Source organism: Oculina patagonica, chromosome 4 (assembly GCF_052425735.1).
Source record: "Oculina patagonica isolate OP01 chromosome 4, crgOcupat, whole genome shotgun sequence".
In the NCBI taxonomy this organism is placed as follows: domain Eukaryota; kingdom Metazoa; phylum Cnidaria; class Anthozoa; order Scleractinia; family Oculinidae; genus Oculina; species Oculina patagonica.
In genome coordinates this window covers 47189184-47210219 of record NC_135761.1, presented here as the reverse complement: position 1 = coordinate 47210219, position 21036 = coordinate 47189184, and the positions used below count along the sequence as shown (strand labels likewise).

Here is a 21036-nt window from a genome sequence, read left to right as displayed (position 1 = left end):
AGCGTGGTGCACATAAATGTGTTTCCAGTATGAGCCCCTCAAAAATGCACCACCTGAAAACGCGCCCCTAAACGTCCCCGAAGGGGCAGGTGCAGTTTGGGTTGGTGATGACAAGATGGCGGATTCTACAACAAGGGAAAGGAAAAAGTCCAAAAAACCATCAAGTAAGCGTTTCTGTTCTCTGTTTTCACTCATACTAACTTAGAATTCAGTAGTGATCTTTTCAGTTGTTTTATTATAGATACCAACTTCAAGCAGCAAAGATTAAAAGCATGGCAACCAATTCTGACAGCATCTACGGCTTTGCCTTTGTTTTTCATAATTGGACTTGTGTTTATACCCATCGGAGCCGTGCTCTTGGTCGCTTCCGATAAAGTAAGCGTTAAAACGTATTTTTAAGTTATTTTTGTGGACCTAAACTGCATTAGTAGCATGTAGAAAGCCAAAATCTTCAATAAACCTTAGTACATATCGAACGAATCCTTGTGCAATTCGACTTCATCGAAGTGCGCGGCCGATTTTGTTTACTGTGTTAAATTCCGTATTGGAAACCAATTCCTTGAATTCCTTGTATGTTCAAACGGTGTAGTGTTGGATAAGGGTTTTATAGTTTATGATCTCAATCTTAATACTTGACAACAGAGTTGTTAGAATTTGATAAACAAGGGAGGGATCACACCTCTTTGTTTAATAAGATCAAACTCTGCATGATTACGGTATATTTGTTGGGCTTTTCTCAGTTTCAATTTAAATTTAGGAATCACATGCTACGTACAAAACAGCAAAATTTGTGCAAGAAATTTATTGTTTTATGTGTTAGTCAGTGCTTATCGTATCAGGAACGTAATTTAGTTTTCAAATCTTGTACCGATTGCACAAATGTTGTTTGTGATTAATTATTAGCATTCATACTTGGATCAATGTCACATAGAAATGGGAAATATAAAAAGAATTATTTTAGAATGGTGCAGAATACATACATGTAATTAAGTATTTTAGATTCAGTCCTATAGGAAAACTAAAAATTTTCTCAAACCAGTTTCAGTTGTTTCGAGTAAAGGCACTGTTACAACAGACATTTTTTTGTATGTCTAGGCTGTCTGGCAAGTTTATTGCAACAATTTTTTTTTATAAAAACAATTCCCTATTGTAAAATACAATCTTGCAAAGTTAGGGGTGGTGAATGGTCCTTAAAAAAATGTGTCTCGCAAAATTTTAGCCAAATCTTAGGGGTCTCGTCGTCTTGGCTTTTTCTTTGACGCCTTCTTGCAGTCTTGATTTCTTTTGCGAGGCTAAAAGGTCTTGGGCTCGCAGAAAAGAAATCAGTCTCGCCATCTCGCAAAGTCTCACATTTACCATTCGACACCCCTAATGTTTTCCTCACAGTAATGAATTTCCATAGAGAACAATCAAGTGTTACTGTTACAATGGTTTGTGGGGGAAAAATGTGTTACATAGGGGAGTTACTTGTCACAGAACAGTGCAATAAAATTGTAAGATAAGTTGCTCAAAATATTGTGTCTACCCATAGGAGAGCTAGAGGTGAGACAGTTGGGGGGGGGGGTGGGGGCTAAGGAATAGGGATCCTTGTATGTGGTGGGTAAAGATGGGTTTAGTGCCTATTTTGTGTTTGAAAGACCTTCTGAGTTGTGTGTTGTGCCTACTACAGAAAAACAGTCATGAAAATACATTGATTTTGTTTATTTGATGTATAACATATAGGTACAAGAAAAATTTGTTGAGTATACAAACTGTGAGACTTCAAATGGTGAACGATGTGACAAGTTTCTTGAAAATGTCACCAACACAGGCAAGACTTGCGTCTGCACAGTACAGTTTAGTCTATCTCAGGAGTTCAAAGGCGATGTGTACATGTACTATGGTCTATCAAACTTTTATCAGGTGAGTAAACAATAGACCATTTCCAAGTTACCCTTTGCCTCTGTTTCATGATGAGTCTACCTGTGAAACCATTCATATGAAAATGAGTTTCGCCTACAGGTCCATTTTCATGCAAATCAAACTCATTTTCATTTCAATGTTTTCGCACTTACACTCGTTTTGAAACAGAGGCAAAAGGTAACTCGGAAATGGCCCATTGTTTTCACAATAACCAAGGGAGTGGCACACATTCTAAACAACCATTGGAGAAGAGTTGTTTTTTTCAAGTCTTTCTCCCAGAATTTCCATGGCCATTTTTCCACTCATGCTTTCTTTCTGTTTCACGTTGGATGGACTTAGAAAAAGAGACTGCTCATAGCCTATAGTCAGTGACCTTTAGATATCACCATGTGTATGAGATTGAGAATAAGTAGGACTTTTGAATTTCAGCCCAGTTATGATTCCAAAGCCCTCACTCCTCCCTTCTGTTGACATTTGTTGACAGTTGAATAATGAGACTTGGCAAGAGATAAGCTTGAAATGTGACAGTCAACAGCATCAGCACTACTTTGAACATTTGTACTTGTACTCAATCTCTTATCTAAAGGTCCCAATATATTTATTCAGGCTAGGTTAGAATGATAATTATTGAGATATAATTTTATTTAGTGATATATCACTATTAAAATGCACCAATGTACTCAAACCTTGACAATACTGTTTGTTGTTGTTGTTGTTGTTGTGTAGAACCACCGGCGCTATGTTAGATCAAGAGATGATCTCCAGCTTCATGGACAACTCAATGGCAAAGTGTCGTCTGACTGTGATCCATTTGGAACATTTAATGACACCCCTATTGCACCTTGTGGAGCAATTGCAAACAGCCTTTTCAATGGTTAGTCGCGCAAAAAGTTGCAGACTGTTTAATTTATCTTTGGTTTACAAAATGTTTCAAACCAGTGTGAATTTTATCTTTAAATGTACCATATTTTATCATAATAGAAATCAAACTGGTCTAAAAAGTTTAAAACCAAAGATTTTATATCACAATATAGATAGATATGGTCGGTACATGACATGTAAGGATATTTTGTGATTTGTCTGTCTGTCCATCCGTCTGTCTGTCTGTCTGTCTGTCTGTCTGTCTGTCTCTCTGTCTGTCTACATGTAAGTGAAGATGTTGTAGTTTATTTTTACCCTTAGTACAATCTGGTATTTTTCCTTTGCTTTATATTCGTTGTCATATTTAACCCTACACCAGAACAAGGGAACTGTACCAAAGGGAAAATTAAACCACAACATAGATATATTTTGTAAAGTGGGATACTTGTTTGTGTTGTGGTCCAATACGGTGTTGTGTAATATGCAATTTGCAAGCCACTGGCTAGTGCATGACAGTAACACTTTTACATGTATGTTGGTATAATGATGTGTTAATATGTTACCTTACAGACACTTTCAAATTGACGTGGCTCAAGAACTCTAATGAGAAGTTCAGTGTCAACTTGACGTACAAAGATATCGCTTGGAAGTCTGACCGAGATGTCAAATTTAAGAATCCTTCTGGGAACCTCAAGGAAGGTTTCAAAGACTACACCAAACCCCCCAACTGGCCAAAACCTGTGTATGAACTGGATACAGAACACGCAGACAACAATGGCTTCCAGAACCAGGACTTCATTGTCTGGATGAGGACTGCGGCATTTTCAACATTCCGCAAGCTATACCGAAAGGTTGTGCACACAGGAGAGTTTGAGAATGGCCTGCCAGAAGGCGACTATCAACTTGACATCAACTACAGTATCCTTTGTCAAATAATTTCATTGGGATTTCTTATTTTAATTTTTTCCTCACTGTACATGGAAATTAAAAAGTAGGATGGACTAGCATCCCATTTAGGGGGAGTAGAAATATTCCTAGCCGCTTTATGCTATGAAAACCGGGATAAGCTCCGGCAGTGTGGGACGCATGGCTCGTGCCTTCCCTTTAATGAAACATAATACATATACAACAATCCTTTTCGTGAATAAACATAAAAATAGACGACATTAAAGTAAGCCATGTGAAAACCAGAGAAACCTCTTGTCTGGCCAAATGCCGCTTGGACTGAGAGAAAAAATATTTGCTGGCTGGATAACCTTTGAAGGTTCATAGTGCCTTCAATTAATGCTGATGGCAGACAAAAAACATTTGGCTACTTCTACTTTACTCAGAAAAACAGTCAGTCACATTTGTACAACTGTACTCTACTCAAATCAGCTGTCTGCCACACTTTTTATTGAAACCCCAGAGTTCATGGCAGCTGAGTTTGTTGCTCGCTTGTCAAGTATGTACATTGTACTGTCAGGTATGTTTCATCAAACTAAAAATTTTGTCAAATGTTATTTCTTTCACTTGTCGTCAATGTGCACAGATTTTCCAGTGACTTCATTTGATGGTGAGAAAAGAGTGATTCTGAGTACAGCCTCATGGATAGGTGGAAAGAATCCGTTCCTTGGAATTGCATACATCACTGTTGGCGTTCTCTGCCTTGTTCTGGGATTCTCTTTCCTGATTATTCACCTCAAGTTTGGAAAAAGGTAGGCTGATTATTTGATTGTAAAACTTATAATAACTGGATGGGCTTTCAAAGATAGTGCCACCTCATACCGTAGTTAACACTTTGACTGAGTATGTGGTACCCCATAATTAGAGTTTTAATTGTTTTTCTTTTAACTCATTAACAATTCAACAAGTTATTCAAAGTAAATCAGAACTATGACGGTAGTTCAGATATGTGATCTTGATAATTGAGAGAAAAAAATAGTTTTTTCTCTTTTTTTCCATAGTGTTAGTTTTGATTGAGAGTACGGTACCGTATATCATAATATTAAATATTATTATACCAGATATGGAAAAGACTAGTGTTTCAAAACATTTCCAAACACATCAAAGTTCATCAAAAAAATACTCTGCTGTGCGTCGTATTCCCTATTCTTCTCAGTGCTTGGAAATTTGATGAAACACACACACACACTCATGTTAATATATCACTGGGATAGTCTGCCAGACCCTTACACAATGGAGCAAGGAATATAGATAGTTTACAAACATGAAATTCCCAGTTTGTTTACCCACGGACCACAACAGCAGGTATATTTCAGATATTGCCTTGACTTGAAACTGTAAGTTATTATGATCAGTACCACCAAATTAGGGTTACACTTTGCTTCTTTTCACCATTTAGTGTTAATGTTGTTCCCCATAAAATTATTTAAATAATTTACTTCCTTCAATTTAACCAATGAAGCTTTAGTATCACAGGGCTCCAAATAATTTCTTTCACTTGAAAGGACATATGTCCTACTAAGACACTATTATAGTCGGACAAAACAAAATTACGGTCGGACAGATTTGTATTCATTGTTGTCATAAAGTGATTTACATTAAAAAAAATTGTCCGGAAATCATGTCCGACCACACTTGGGATTTTGTCGGACATGAGCAAATTTTAGTCGGCCAAACTTGTCCGATGACCATCATTCTTCTGTACATCTTTAGAACCAAATTCAATGTTGCTCTTATCACTTATTATTGTATTATACAAATTATTTACTATTTATTACATCAATGCATCTTAAATCTCGAATGTACCAAACAATTACTTGTAATGGTTAAACTGTAACAGATAATTAACCATAAATAAAATTGATATGAATATGTGTCCACCTTGAATTACCTAAAAAAATACTAAACCTTAAATTTTAATGTATGACTTCTTAAGCAGCTGCATTCTATTGATTGTCCATGGCAACTTGTTAAATTTAAGATGACCATTGGTAGTTTGATCCAAAGACATGGTCAAGAGAACTTGCAAAGTACACATGTTCGTGGAGGCATTTATTTTAGGGGGTAATCGAGGAGAAGTTTCATTTTGTTGAAATATTGCTGGCTGGATGTCTGTCCTAAAGATTTTGTTTTATTATCCCAATTAACCATAAAATAGCCGCATCAAGTTTGCTAAATTGAGTGTTGTTCATTTCCTGCTCATTCAAGTGAAGCTGTAAGAGACATAACAAAACTCACATCTTAAATCTTTGAGTTTATCCCTGTGGCAAATAACATTTTACAAATTATGTGCACCTGAATTTTTGAAATTTTAAATTTCAAAATTTAGTTATCTGTTACAGTTCTACCTGGATGCTACGGGCTATGGAGAAACATCCATACTTGTAGTCTCTTGAAATTGCACTAAAAATTGATGAAAGTTTCTTCTATATGCTGAAATATCTGCTTAAACAAAACTTTATTTTTCGTTCACAGGGAGTATACCAATACTGATCATGGAATGCAGCTGCGAGAGATGGGGAATTAAACTTTCAATGAGTAACTTAACTTTCATTTAAATTATAGGCATAGTTTGCACAGTTTTGCAAGTTCCTTAAATTTTAACTAAAATTTTAAAAGACTCTGAGTAAGAAGGGTAAAATTCTAGCACTTAAATTATAGCCATTGAAATAAAGGCAAGCAAGTAGTACTCTCATGTAGTGCTGCCTGTTTTTCATTACATCCGCAAAATGGAATGGCGAAGCACGCAAGGTCTAAAACTAGAATGCAAATGAATATAACCGCCACAAGGCTGAAAAAAATCAGCATGTTCTGAAAGAGATAGAGGAATCAGCAAAATTTTTCATTCTATGTAAAAGTGTTTTAGGAATACTGGCTGCTTTAGAAAGTTTTTCAGAGAAATCGTCCGCCGTTTCGGTTTGTTTGTCTGAGTCTTGTCTCAGTCGTGACGTCACTCGCACGCTTCGCTATTTGCCTCTTTTCTTGAGGTCGGCACACACAAGGGGACTAGTTGCAGGAAGTAGTTCCCTAATCACAGGGATGAGTCCCCTGTAGTGTTTACACAAAGGGACAATTCACAGGGACCGACCCCCTTGGTCTTTGATTGGTTTATTTTTTTTGGGTTGCAGGGACTAGTCCAACAAACATTTCACATGAGAGAACAAGCACAATTTTCTTGGGCCTAGTAACAGAGACCAAAATTTGGTCGCTGCTACTACATTTTTTTTGACTAAAATGGGTAGTTCACACAAAGGGGCTTAGTCCCCTGGAGACTAGTGGCTAGGACTTGTGGTATGGACTAGTTCCCTTTTGTTTGCTTATCTTGAAGTTAGGAGTCAAGTTAAGCCCTCTTGGTAGTGAAAAGTTAACTTGTAATTCTAAAAGTGCTTTGGGCAGTGTTGATCTGATTTCCAAGTAAATCTTGTTTCTGATATCACATTTAATGTGCTTATTATTGCACAGCTGTGTTGTGCTAAAATCTTTTTTCTCAAAGGCATTTGGCTATTTGAAATACCAGTACTGTTTAATATGTTTCTTTAAATGATTTATTACCAATGGGTTTATTTATTCAATTGACAGCAAATCTGGACATTGTTACAATTTCAACTTTAAGTCTTTTGTCAAAAATAATTTTGTTATGTTTCCCCCAAGGTAAATTACCACTCAATATGCTTTCATAACTTTATTTAAATTTTCCACATCAAAGAAATAATTGTTACATGTACTTGTAAAGGAAACAGACCTTTTAGGTTTTTCTTAAACAAAGTTAATCTTCTTGGATAACCACTTCCCTACATTTTCAGGGTAACTGTTTATTAAAAGAAAATGATTTTTTTGTTGTTGTAAGTCTTTAATTCTGAAAGGGTTTAAATATTAATGTTAATAAATTATGTATAATTTATTTAAGAGATACATACATGTAGCACTGAGGCATGTCAAAGAAATCACAGTTATTTAAAAGGGTTGTATAATAATTGCAATGTACTATTGGTCACTATTGCCACATTAACATGTAAGCTGACATTCCAAGTAAGGAAGCAATAACAGCTATTTAGGACAGAGGGTACACATATTACAAAAATGTGATGTTGAACAGGTCGTAACCTTGCATAGTAGTCATCTGGAACAAAATGGCTCAAAATAATGAGGCAGAATATAAGCTCTTAATTTAATGCAGACCCTGATCGTATTGCAACCCAAAACATTATGACAATTTTCTCTTGAGTTTTCCTGAGACTGACACCTGGAGGGAGGGAGGGAGGGAGGAAGGGTACTTGGGATTTTTTTTTTTTGATAACATGGTACTTGGGATTTTAAGTGATGGGGATGATCAAAGATTCGTGGAAGTGCCTTGGCTGCGTAATTCTGTGAATAAAGTACAAACAAACATGCTTTGCTGTTGATTTTTGAGGAGTCAGTTTTTGATCTAGGGATTTTAAAGTGGGGTTATGGCCTAGGCCCATCACTTGAAATCCCGAGTCCCCCCCCCCCTCACCCCCCCCACAGTGACTGACAGCTTACTTGAAAAAAAAGCATGTTGATGGTGTTGCATTTATTAACAACATTGCCCTTATTGAGCAAACTAGTAGCTAGTAGTGCAGGCACTCAATGTATTTAATTGAAATCTGCAAATCTGATTGATTCTCCCTCTGTTGTCTACAAGTCATTTCCTGATAAAACACAACTGCATGTTCTTTGCTCTTGGAAGACAAAATTGTTCTTTGTAAGTTTTGGGCTGTGAGCCTTCAGTGAGAGTCAACTTGGCTGTGCTTTGTTGACTTTAATCATAGATAACTTGGGCTTGTAGTCTAATATTTGTTATTTACTAGTCTATTAGTGATGTGTTTGGAATGAATGAATTATTACAGTCTATAGTGGTGGCATGTTTTTTCAGGATATTCAATAAACTGTTTCACATTTTTCTGTGAGTCTAACTTGTATGTTTTTCTATGGGCTTAAACAATATACTGAAGAGTCCCGTTAATCTGACCATCCACCTTGGTTGTATATTTACCCGGGGGGGGGGGGGGGGGGTACTCCATATACTGGCCTATACGGGGAGGCTCCGCCCGAAAGGGGTACCTTTTTCAGGCTTCAGGTATATAAAAGGGTAAGGATTTCACAAGTTTAGGTATATGAAAGGGTAGGGAAATCTGTCATTAAAATATTTAAAAGGGGCTTTAAATTAATTATTTTGAACAGACGCAACTTATGGCTCTATCGTCTTAATTTATTAAGCGCTACATAAAAATGTCAAGAAAACGTCCTGTTTTAAGTATATTCTGTGTCATGTAGGTATATGAAAGGGGTACCTTTTTTCTATAAAAGGTATACGAAAGGGGTGCTTTTTCTGTCAAAATGGTATATAAAAGGGTAAGGGGTTGGACCTTGGGGCGGAGCCTCCCCGTATAAAACTTTCTTGAGTGCCCCCCCCCCCCTGGGTATATTTACACCTGCTTACAGTGTGCTGTGCCATAGCAGCTTTCTATCAACATCCATCTTGTGCTAAACAAACAAGACGGATTGAAATCTGCCAATCACAGCCCACTAGCATGACCTTCCGAACTTGTGGGCTCATTTGCTTGAAACCAACACCTGTATGCATCGGTTTTGATTGGCTCATTTCAAACAGCACGTCGATAGAGGGTTTTGAAAGATGGATGTAGAGTTCTATTATCAATATCTTGCATTGCACACTTTGCAAATAATGATGGCCATTAAAGACGAAAGAGAGAAAGTATATGTACATGAAGTTTCACTGAATACAGCTGCACCTTGTGTTGATGCAGACATTCCTTTATGGGGGCGGATCTAGGGAGAATGGTGCAAGGGGTTGTGCCCTCCCCCCCCCCAAGATGACCTGCGGCTTTCTAATACAACTGGTATTCTGCACAAAAAGAGTCAGTTACGCGGTTCCTTAGTGGTGCACCCCCTCCTAAGATAGCTTGCAGAACAGATAGTGGTTTTATTCTAAATGTCTTAATGACACTTTACCTACCCCTTTCTACACTATACAGATAGTGAATCCCTACCCTTTTTATAGGACGTATACAAAACATGGACCCGGGTCCATGGACCACCCCTGTGGACCCGGTCCATGGACCACCCCTGTGGACCACCCCTAATTTTCGAAAGAAAATCAAAGTGTAGAATGGGGACAGGGTATAAATTGACGGCAGGTACCAAAACCCAAAACAACGAAATGAAAAAAACCGAAATGAAACGACCAAAACAAGTTAAACCACCAAAACGAAACCGCCGAAACAACTGAAACGAGTGACAAAGACAACAAGACAAAATCACCGAAACAAGCAAAACCTTAACCAGCTACCCGTAAACAGACTAACCGGAGTCCTAGTTAGGCTAACCGGAGTGCTATTCAGGCTATAAACCGGAGAGCACCTTCCATGCCTTCCACTCTGATTGGCCACTCCAGTTAGCCTAGCTTAGCGTAATAAGCGCTACACAGTTTTTAACAATATTTTGATCTTATTAGCCTAATTAGCACTCCGGTTAGCCTCAATAGCACTTCGGTTAGCCTGAATAACACTCAGGTTAGCCTGTTTACGGTTAGCTCTCGCTAATGGTAATAGTTTCAGTGATTATGTTTCGTTTTGCTCGTTTTAACCGTTTTGGCGATTTCGTTTTGGTTGTTTCAGTGGTTTCGCTAATTTGGTTTTGGTCATTTCGTTTAAGTGGTTTCATTTCGTTGTTTTGTGTTTTAGTACCTGCCGTCAATTCATACCCTGTCATGTCATGTCCCCATTCTACACTTTGATTTTCTTTCGAAAATTAGGGGTGGTCCACAGGGGTGGTCCATGGACCGGGTCCACAAGGTGGTCCATGGACCGGGTCCACAGGGGTGGTCCATGGACCCGGGTCAATGTTTTGTATACGTCCCTTTCTATATACCTCTTCCCACAAAGGTCCCCTTGACCAGTAGTTGAGTAGCGTGTGAACAGGCCTCTGGAATCTCCGGAAAGCCTGTTCGCACGCTAGTAGTTGAGAAGTTATTTTGGGCGAAAGATGGGATATTTTAGCCCCCACTCTGCAACACCAGATTTACCAGTGCAAGTGAAGCAAATGGTTATGGGTACACTGATGCAGTGATCAACATGGCCACTGAATGCACTTCATGGATATACTTTCATTTCATAACACTATTTCACTTATTTTTTTCAGACCCAGCACTGTTCAGAGCTTTAGAAGATAAAGAGTAAGATGTTCCTGATCTTCTCCAACAGAATGTGATCAATTCCAGGTTCTTTCTAAGGGACGAACCATTAGAAGTAACCAGAAGGGGGTAAAAATTTACGGTGCAGAATTTTTTTAAGGGTTCTTATCTGCAGGATTTTTTTCTTCCATTGTACGAAATGTTTTTAGGCACAACTGCTTGAAGTATTTTTTAAGACAAGTTTCTCTTGCAGGATTTTTTTTGGGGAAAACTCCCCCCCCCCCCCCCCCCCCCACCTCCTCCGGTTATTTCTAATCTTATGGTCCATCGCTAAATAAAATTGAGTAAATGATTGGCCAAACAGGTACAATGTGTAAATGGTCAACAACTACTTTTAAAATGTTATTAAGGATCAAAAGCTGCTATGCGTTTATATTGATCGTCAAATTTCTTTTACTAAAGAAAAAAAAAAATCTTGTTATTTAAATTTTCCCAGCAAGGAAAGTTTAAGATTTGATTCCTTAGAGGAAATTTGTTATGCATAAAATTAATCATGCGAACCCTACAAGTGTATACTGCAGAAAATTAGGTTATTGAACAGTCATAATTAATATAGATTTTATAGTTCGCTAAATTTGTTAATTTTCTTTTAAAAAAAATAATTATTTCTTTAGTATACTCTTTTTATTTTATAAGAATCTAGTTTATAAGAATATCGAGGCTGAAATTTGCAATTTTCAAGAATATTTTAAGAATAAATCCGAGGCTGAGATTATAGATGAAACAAAATCAGGTATTTCTATTTCCGTCACTCTATCTCCGTGAGGAATCCTTTTTGGTTTTACACGATACAGATCTGGACACCAAACACTTGTAATTGATTACCCAATACTTGCTAAAACGGAAATGTCAAACGGTATTTCCTAAGAATGTTCATAAGAATATTTTCAGCCTAAAATCGGCAGAAAAATAAGAATATTCAGCCTGGGTCGGAGAAACTGTATTCTTATAAAAAAAAAAAAAAAGAGTGTAGACTTTGAAATAAAATGTGTATTGTTAAATTAAAAATTGTAGCCATGTTTGTTTTAAATATAAAGAGATGTGTACAGGAAGTAAAATGAATAAAAATTATTGATAATTTGCATTTGTTGTTGTTGCTGTTGCACTCGTCCGCAAGCTCTTCTGATTTTATTGGAGTGAATTTTTAGACTTTCTCTAGAGTAAAACGGTAACTGCAACTCGCAATACAATGCTATGCTGTATTGCAGACGGGATTGCAGACTGCAAAAACGGGGTGTAGTCTGTTCCAGACGTTCGGTTAGTGGAACAGGCTAATGGGGGTGTTGCACGTGGAATTTTTTTTGGCAATTGACAATGCAAGATTTTAATGTTGCAAGTTGCAAGGAAAAACAAACAACACATGCGCGTGCTGCCCATATATGGTCAAAATGTTAACATTATCTGTCATCCGTACATAACAGATATCCTGCGGTATACGTAGGTTGCGAAGATTCGTCCGAAATCTTGTAAAGCGCTGCATAATTACCGTTTTTCTTTCTGCAAAATGTGTTTCGTTGACAATTTGTCGAATAATAAAACAATTATCCTGCTCAATCTTGCGGAATATCGTCTGATTTTAGCCAACTCGGCCTACGGCCTCGTCGGCTAAGTATCAGGCGATATTCCGCGCGATTTCGCAGGATAATTGTTAATTATAACCCACCGATTAATTTTCGCGCGCGGTCATTGGACAAAACGCATCACGTGGTACAAAATCGGACGACGGGTATCAGCGAATATACCCCGTCCGATTTGATATCCGTCGCCCGATTTTGTAGGCAAGCACAAAACAAACGAATGAAGTCACCTTATTCAATTCTAACTTTTAATGAATTCACAGTTATAAAACTACGTAAACCAATCAACTTACATTTGTTTTAACCACAGTTACGCCGAGTTTATTACGTAGGTTTTTCCTATAAATTTACTGGCGATTAAGCGCGATGAAGAAATTAATCGGAGGGTTATAAAATAAATAAACCCCTTTCTGGCTTGCTGGTATATTGGAGGATAATGCCCTTGGCTGAAAGATTGTCCTCAAAATTTCACAGTTGCCCTCGAAGCTACGCTTCTCGGCCAACTGTTCATTTTTCGACAATCTTTCAGCCTCGGGCATTATCCTCCAATATACCAGCCGCCTGAAGGGGTTTATTTTATTCCGCGCGATTTCGCAGGATAACTGTTAATTATCTGATTTTTTGTGAAGAAGAGGGTAAAAAGGTCTAAAAACATACCCGAAATCAAGATAATTTTTTGAAAATTTCCAAGGAAAAAATGGTCAAATTTGGGTCATGAAAAACTTTGAAAAAGGTCATGGATAGTCATAGAATTTCAAAAGCTCAAAAGAGTATGAACCCTGTCTGCCACGCAGGCTACTACAGGTACTTACATAACCGTTTTAATAACAACTAGAGTGCGAGTTTTCTTTGACCCAAAACCCCTGAAATTCGTATTAAAAATTGTGTAAACGGAGCTCTGGGAAAATGTTACTGTGCTTTTTGTACGGGCAAACCAGAAATAGCTTGCATGGCCGGCGTTCAAATCTTCAAAGGGGAGGGGGAAAGGGAGTTCGAGTTCGAGTTCTCCCTTGCTCTCCCTCGTAGACTACTAGTTTCCACAGTGGTCAATTTTAACGGGTTCGTGACCGTTTTTTTAAAGGCGTTCTTTCTGACATTTTGATTTTTTTTAGTTTTAGTTTCAGTTTTTTACTGACAAATTTTCGTTGCCTGGGAGGCCTTTTGAGGTTGGATTGGAACAGATTGGAATTTTCTAAACAATCTAACTTCGTGCATTTTTCGCGCGCCCTCGCACTATTTCAGATGCATTCCTCTTTGACCAATCAGATGCGAGCACGTACAATACGCGACAGGTATCTCCTTGGAAAGCAAAAACAAATATGGCGGACGGAGTGACGCAACTTTGTGAACTCTGTAACCGGCTTCGATTATTGTTATTTTCGAGAAAAAAGTTGGGAAATATGCCGCCAGTTGCCCATTTACTTCTTGCTAGCCTCACTGGAGTTGCCGTAGCGCTGATCGCCACATATATTCCTTCAATATGGAGGCCGTGGTTCGGGAGACCATCGCTCGAATCATACGCACCTGGTTTCAACCTTGTCTTAGCACCACAAACTGCTTTAGTGGAGAAAAGTAAGTTCAGTTCTGATCATTGCAGTTACATGCCGTTTAATTTTATGCCTCGGGGATGTTGGAAGGTTTCAGCTTAAACTCTAAAGAAGAACTTGCATCGAAAGTGAATGATACGAACATTTTGACATCTGGTTCGTTGAGAAGATCGACTTCCGTTTCTAACGGGTGATCTTTCATCTTTATCGTAATTTTTATACATTAGAATCTGTCACTTTGACAGCAACATGAAAATAGATAATGCTTCTGAATTTCTGAACATCAAGTAAAACTTCAGAAACCAAACGAACATTAGATCATTTATTTATGTAAACCAAAACATCGCAGACATTCCATCTTGTAAGGGGTCTCCGGGGAGTAGATAATAATGTAGTGTTTAATAATTCTACGTGTTGCCATGACAGATCTTTCTAGAAAGAGTCCATTTTCTCTCTCCCACAAGAACTGCTTTCCAAGTGTGAAAGAAAAAAAAACATCTATTAAAAAAATAGTGGAGCAAGATACCAATTTAGATACTATTTTAAATTATTTTGCAAAGGACACAACTTAATTTTTGGATTTAATTAATGTTACAGAAAAGGACCTTTAAAATGTCTATATTATAACTAGAAAGTTGCATAATATGGCTTGAGCTTTTTGTGATAGTTTTTTGTTTCACTTGCCTGAAAGCTGAACAAACAACAGCTTAATATGTAAAATGCTCAGCTGTAGTACATAGTCATTTGCTGATTGACATGTACACCTGTAGCACTGAAAAAAATGAGGTCCAGGAGGTCGGAGCACACAAGTGCATAACCAGGGGACCCAGAGGGCGAGATTTTGTGTGAGGCCAGGGTTTAGACAATAAATTAGCACCAGTAGTTTACAGTCAACTCTCGTTATAGCGGACACGCTCGGGACTTCGTTTAGTGTCCGTAATAGCGAGAGTCCGTAATAGCGGGGTGTGAGGAAAAAAATGGCATTAACATAGGTTCAATAGTATGGGTTATGACGAGCTTATCAACAGTCGTGAAACAACTCAGTAGTCGTTAGGTATGGAGAATGACAATGGTCGAGGGTTTGAGGGTTTGGTTTCTCCAAAGGAGTCGTCTGGAAGAAAAGGGCGCAAGCTGAAGTGAAAAAGCAAAGTCTGGTGTACAGCTACTGAAGCAATTGATGCAAAAATAATTATTGCAGAAGACTTCTGAAATGTGTTTCGACAAATGGTATTCAACACACTGCAATTTTCCGTGATAACGTTATGTGAGAAGTTCATGGTGTCCGCTTTATCGAGAGTCAAAACAATAAAATTGTTCTTTTGGTACCACGAAAGTGTCCGTAATTCCGTAATAGCGAGAGTCCGTAATAGCGGGAGTCATTTTCAGTCAAACCTCTATAACTTTCGCCGGGGATCTGAATTTTGTCCGTAATATCGAGCGTCCGTAATAGCGGGGTGTCCGCAAGGCGAGAGTTGACTGTAATAGGCAAATCCAAAAACCAGAACAACAAAATGGCCAACAAGGACCGCCGCACACGCATGATGAAACTAACTATTAAAGTACCACTGATTGGTACTGGCATAGCATGAGCAATTTTAAGTAGGGGTGGGGAAGCATCTGGTGCTACATACCTCCTCAGTTGGAAACTGGCAGGAACTTGTCAAACTTAGGGGGGGACTCCTATATGAAACGGACAGGGATGCTCGTTGGAAATTTTTGAAAAGTGGCTCATGCTTTTCTTGAGCCCTAAAAGATACCAGAAAACTAAAAATAGAATTTATATTTGTATATTTCTTTGTTTGTAACCCTTAACAAGACCATTATGGCTAAAAAAAACATTGGCGTTTTGCCCGGAACACCATAAGCGAGACCAAAAATCTGAAATTTACACCCCTAAGCGAGACGACGAGCATCCTGTCACTTTCATTTGCGAGTCCCTCCCCCTCCCCCGGGCCCCTTCTGGCTTTTGGAGGAGGGTTGAGGGGTTGATACAGTGATCAAGTTATTAGATACTACTTTTAAAAAGAGTGGTTTGTTTTGAAACAGCCATACATTTATTTAATACCTGAATATGACGAACATTGACAATGACACTGGTTGTTTGTAATGAGATGGTAGGCAAATGAACATCAGATATAATGGGAAAAATTTAAAACAGAGTGACTTGGGCCATAATGTATTTATCATTAACTTTATATTTTGTTTTGTTTTTTAGTTCCCTTATTTGGAGAGGCTCTTCATGCACTTAAACTTGCTCTGGAAATGAAAAGTGAAGGAAAGAGAGACAAGGCATTGAAATTATTTAAACAAGCTGAAGCATTAGCACCTCATCATCCGGAAATTCTTCTGCATTATGGAGAGTTCGTTGAAGAAGACGACGTTATTCATGCCGAGCATCTTTATGCACGAGCTCATGCAGTTAGTCCTGGTAACTCCAGGGCATTTGCGAACAGAGGAAGAACATTACCGAGAGTACGACAGCTCGATCTGGAAATGCTTGATAAGATAGACAACAAGAGGGATGAACTATTTCGTGTCCCCAAAGGCAGTCTTGCTATGAAAAGAGCCATTACGGAGGCTTACTATAAACACATCTATCATTCCAATGCTATTGAGGGCAATACCATGACTTTGTCAATGACAAGAGCTGTAGTTGAAACAAGAATGGCTGTACCTGGAAAAAGTATCTTAGAACACAATGAAGTTTTAGGACTTGATGAAGCATTGAAGTATATCAATGGGACTTTACTTCAAAAACAAGAGAAGCTTTCTGTAGATGACATTCTTGAGATCCACCGACGGGTTTTAGGCCATGCGCACCCTTTGGAAGCTGGTCGATTTCGAAACACTCAGGTTTTTGTTGGAGACCATGTTCCTCCTGGTCCGATGGAAGTTGAGAAACACATGAATGAATTTAACGAATGGTTATTGTCTAGGGAACCCGAAATATTACATCCAATTGAATTTGCAGCTCTCGCACATTACAAACTTGTTTTCATTCATCCATTCACTGATGGCAATGGACGAACTGGTCGGCTTGTCATGAATTCTATTTTAATGCGAGCAGGATTCCCTCCTGTCATAATCAGGTATCAGGATCGACATGACTATTATGAATACCTGAATTTAGCCAATCATGGGGATGTAAGACCATTTATAAGATTTGTCGCCAGATGCACTGACAGAACTATTGACGAGTACTTGTCTGCTACAACTATCTATCCAGTGGGTCACAGTAAGCCTCGAGAACTCACAGATGAGCATGAAATAAATGATGATGATGATGATGATGATGATGATGATGATATGTACATTGCAGATAAAGAATAATGTTAGAATTTATTGTGGACAAATATAGTTGACAAATTTCAATGTGGTGGTTCAATTTTAAACTTGGTACAATTTAGTATTTTCCCTTGTTCTGCTGTATGGTAATATATCATAATGAATATAAAACGAAGGAGAATACCAAATTGAACCAAGGGTAAAACTGAACCACAACATACATGTAAATATAAACAACAGACCACAGTTGTTCAAAAGGGTGGATAATGCTATCCCCTTGATAAATCATAATCCAGTGGGTAGCGTACATGTAGTTTGTGACTATCTTTTGCAGAAACTTTCCTTGTTCTTTTTTCAACATAAAGGGCCTGATTGCATGAGCCGGGCTGGCTTGGTTTGCCGAGATGACTTTCAGCCCGGTATTACATGAGCCCGGTTTGCCGAGATGACTTTCAGCCCGGTTTTAGCACGAATGATCACAGGGCCTGATTACATGAGCCGGGCTGGCTCGGTTTGCCGAGATGACTTTTAGCCTGGTATTACATGAGCCCGGTTTGCTGAGATGACTTTCAGCCCGGTTTTAGCACGAATGATTAGAGCAGGAATGTTCTTTATCACCTTTTTCCAGCAATTTGGTGGTTAATGTTTTGCACTTATGCATCTGGAAGAAGTAGCATTGATTTTTTCGTCAGATATTGTGCTTGGAAGAGAAATTTAATGCTGGCCCGGTTAACGCGATTACATGGAAATTTTCAGCCCGGCTAGCCAAGATCCCGGCATCGCAATACCGGGATCTCGGTTAACTGGGCTGGCCCGGTTGTCATGTAATCGCAAAGTTGATTTTTTTGTCGCGTTTAACAGACGTGCCGAGACCTCGGCAAACCGAGCCAGCCCGGCTAACCAGGCCAGCCCGGCTCATGTAATCAGACCCTAAATGAAAATGCTGATACTTTTTAATGCTGTATTGTGACATGCAATAGACCATGGAAAGTTTCTATAAAAATCAGGTAGAGTGTAATTGGCTTGTCAATGAATATATAAATGGAGAACAGATGTTGTCCCACAAGATTTATATGCTAGGAAGCCAGCTTTAACAGGTACTTCTCATCTTGTTAGTCCTCTGAACTAAGTGAGACAAAAAAAATGTGTCCGTAGGAGGGGGGGGGGGGAGGAAGACCTCCCATATGAAAAAGATGGGGATGTTTATCGGAAAATTTGATTTACCAACTATATCCCGAAAGAAGACCAATCTGGGTGTCGTTCAAGAGGCTTGGTTCATGCCAGTGAGGTCTAGACAGTTACAGTATTTTTTCATTTCTTCTCATGCAACCCTGAACATAGCCTCCTATGTAGTTGTTTTTAGGGGCAACCGTGTTTCAGTCCAATGCAATCACACGATCGCCCCTAAAAACGACTGAGTGGGAGGCTACAAGGGCTTGATGTTCTGTCTTGAACACCCAAAATATGTACAAATTTATACTCTGAAAAGAGTTGATGAGCATCCGTGTTCCTTTCATATGGGAGATCCTCCCCCCCCCCCCCCCGCCCCCTCCAGGACTGTGTAGAGTCACTGACTGGTTGGTGTTCAAGTTTAAAAGGTCAAGCCTGAGCAACAACCAACCAGACACTACATGGTTCTCTTTTGATCCATATCAATAGCGTTGAATCTCAGAATCTTTTCAGTGGGGAAGGAATTAAACATGCAGAAGCGATACTTTGTTTGCTTGGCTGTAAAAGTGAATAATATTTTTGTTATATGGATGGGTATTGTTTTAGATACTGTAATGTTTTCCCTGTGTTGGGAATAGCTACTATAACAGAGTAGCAATATTTATTGAGAATTTTACCTGAAATATGTATGTATTTGATAGATGAGTATAGCATGCCAATATTATTATTATTATTATTAAAAAAAATTCAAAGAGCTGTCTGAAAGACAGCTCAAAAAGCTGCCAATTGAAAGTGTTTAATAGAACAAGAATGAGTAAAATGAAATTTATTTCTTTTTCATATGCTTATACTGTTCAGAGCACTCTATTTTGTAGTGTTTCCCTTCAATTGTTGAACTCACAAAATGCGATTTGCATTTCTTTCTTTACGTTGCTGTGAATAGTCTAGCAATTGTTCCTCTACTTGTGAAACATCTGACATCACACCAGAACTCTATCCCAGTGATGTTACACCATTTAGATCTGTGTTCTGTTTCTGATCAGTTGTTGCTGAGTTCACAGTCCATAAATATATTCACTCAAACTCTGTTCAGATTAAATTGAATGAAACGCTCGTCTGTGTTAACAGAATGTTGTCCCTATTAATCAAAACTGATCATGTAGCAATGTCAGGAGAAAACAACATGAAGACGTTAAGGCAATGAATCTCAGATGATGCACACTTGGGGGCTTACCATTAATTTTAAAAATGGAACAGTAAATCTGTTTAGAAATTGTGGACTACATTTTGAGGTAGTCCTTTCAGTTTGGTTAGCATGTAGACTGACAATCCTGTAGTTTTTTTTTTTTTTTTGATTAATGAGCAAGGGGAAAGAATGCCTAGAGAACTGGACGCCAGTGCAAAACAGAAGGCGCAAGGGGCAGATTTTTCTTTCACTTGCATTGCTTGCTCGCACCATCTTCCATGCACTTGCTTAGCTTGCTGATTCTCTCGCCTTTTTGGGTTGAAAAAGAGAGAGGCTGTGGACAGTCTAGTTAGTATGGTATGAACCATCAGAAAATTCTGTACCATTGATTCATTTCTCTAGTTTCCATTCTTCCATCATGGGAAAACCATAACTGGAAACTAATGGGGTGCCTGGAATAAAGCCTCTGAAAAATTGCCAGATTCTCATTCTAATTTGCCCTGTGTATGCTGGTAAATTAAAGGGAGAATTCCATAATCAACAGGGCTGTAGGCAGGGTGGGGGGGGGGGGATGATGGGTGCACCCACACTACCCCATAAGTCCACCTATAGTCCTTATAGGGGATTGAGGGTTAAAATGACTCTCAGAATGCAGGAAATGTGGACTTCAATAACTTAATTTTTCAAAATTTCTAAAGGGAGAATACCCCAGGACGACAAACCCCCTGCCCGAGACGCTCACACCTCCGCCGCTCGCACCCACCCATTAAAAATCCTGCTTACGGCCCTGATAAAGCAGCAGTCACTTAAGGCTTTATTCCACAAACACCTTAAATTGAAGTGTAAGTGCCATCTCTTTCAATCAGTTTGCTGTTTTTGGACATTATTCAACGGTCATTCCAAGCAGTTTATCCATCAAATGGTACATACCCAAGACGTCAATACAAAGGTTCAGGTGATCTGTTAGCTGACAGAATGCTGGGGGTAACCAGTGATGGACTAGCTAGCATCCCACCCAGGACTCCTAGTCGCAGCATGCTACAGAAATTGGGCAGTGTTGGGTCGTGGCCCAAGTGTTGCCAGCCCACTACCCCCCCCCCCCCCCTCCAAACACACACACGAGTAAACATTATTTAAAGAAACCGTTCTTTTTTAATATTATTGTTCCCAATAAGAGCTGCCTTTTTTAACGTAAAACTAATGTAACTTTGACAAAATTAAAACTGAAGTGAACTTTTAAAGGTAACAAGTTATAAATCAGTGATACAAACTACCTGGAAATGGCTATTATTCTGTGAAAATATTTGGAAAATATAATAGTTAACATTT

At 38.6% G+C, this 21036-nt stretch overlaps 2 protein-coding genes across 4 annotated transcripts; both read left to right on the top strand.

Annotated features, from left to right (window-relative positions):
- The first annotated feature begins 85 nt into the window (after window positions 1-85).
- On the top strand, window positions 86-12026 carry LOC144652597 (cell cycle control protein 50A-like). 3 transcript variants are annotated; one of them, XR_013570565.1, is made up of 8 exons: window positions 86-164; window positions 242-375; window positions 1723-1902; window positions 2629-2776; window positions 3334-3681; window positions 4295-4460; window positions 10891-11555; window positions 11916-12026. XR_013570565.1 is itself a non-coding variant. In XM_078512661.1 (7 exons), exons 1-7 carry the CDS (start codon window positions 116-118, stop codon window positions 10919-10921), a joined length of 1056 nt encoding a protein of 351 aa, XP_078368787.1. In that variant the 5' UTR covers window positions 86-115; the 3' UTR covers window positions 10922-12026. The 3 variants fall into 3 exon arrangements, 2 of the variants coding, with proteins under 2 accessions (XP_078368787.1, XP_078368786.1); XM_078512661.1 differs by having other exon boundaries at window positions 10891-12026; XM_078512660.1 differs by lacking the exons at window positions 10891-11555; window positions 11916-12026 and adding an exon at window positions 6184-8631.
- Window positions 12027-13823: 1797 nt separating this feature from the next.
- On the top strand, window positions 13824-19254 carry LOC144652575 (protein adenylyltransferase Fic-like). The gene is made up of 2 exons (XM_078512631.1): window positions 13824-14091; window positions 16282-19254. The coding sequence occupies exons 1-2, from the start codon at window positions 13839-13841 to the stop codon at window positions 17394-17396; spliced, it is 1368 nt and encodes a 455-aa protein (XP_078368757.1). The 5' UTR covers window positions 13824-13838; the 3' UTR covers window positions 17397-19254.
- The last annotated feature ends 1782 nt before the right edge of the window (window positions 19255-21036 follow it).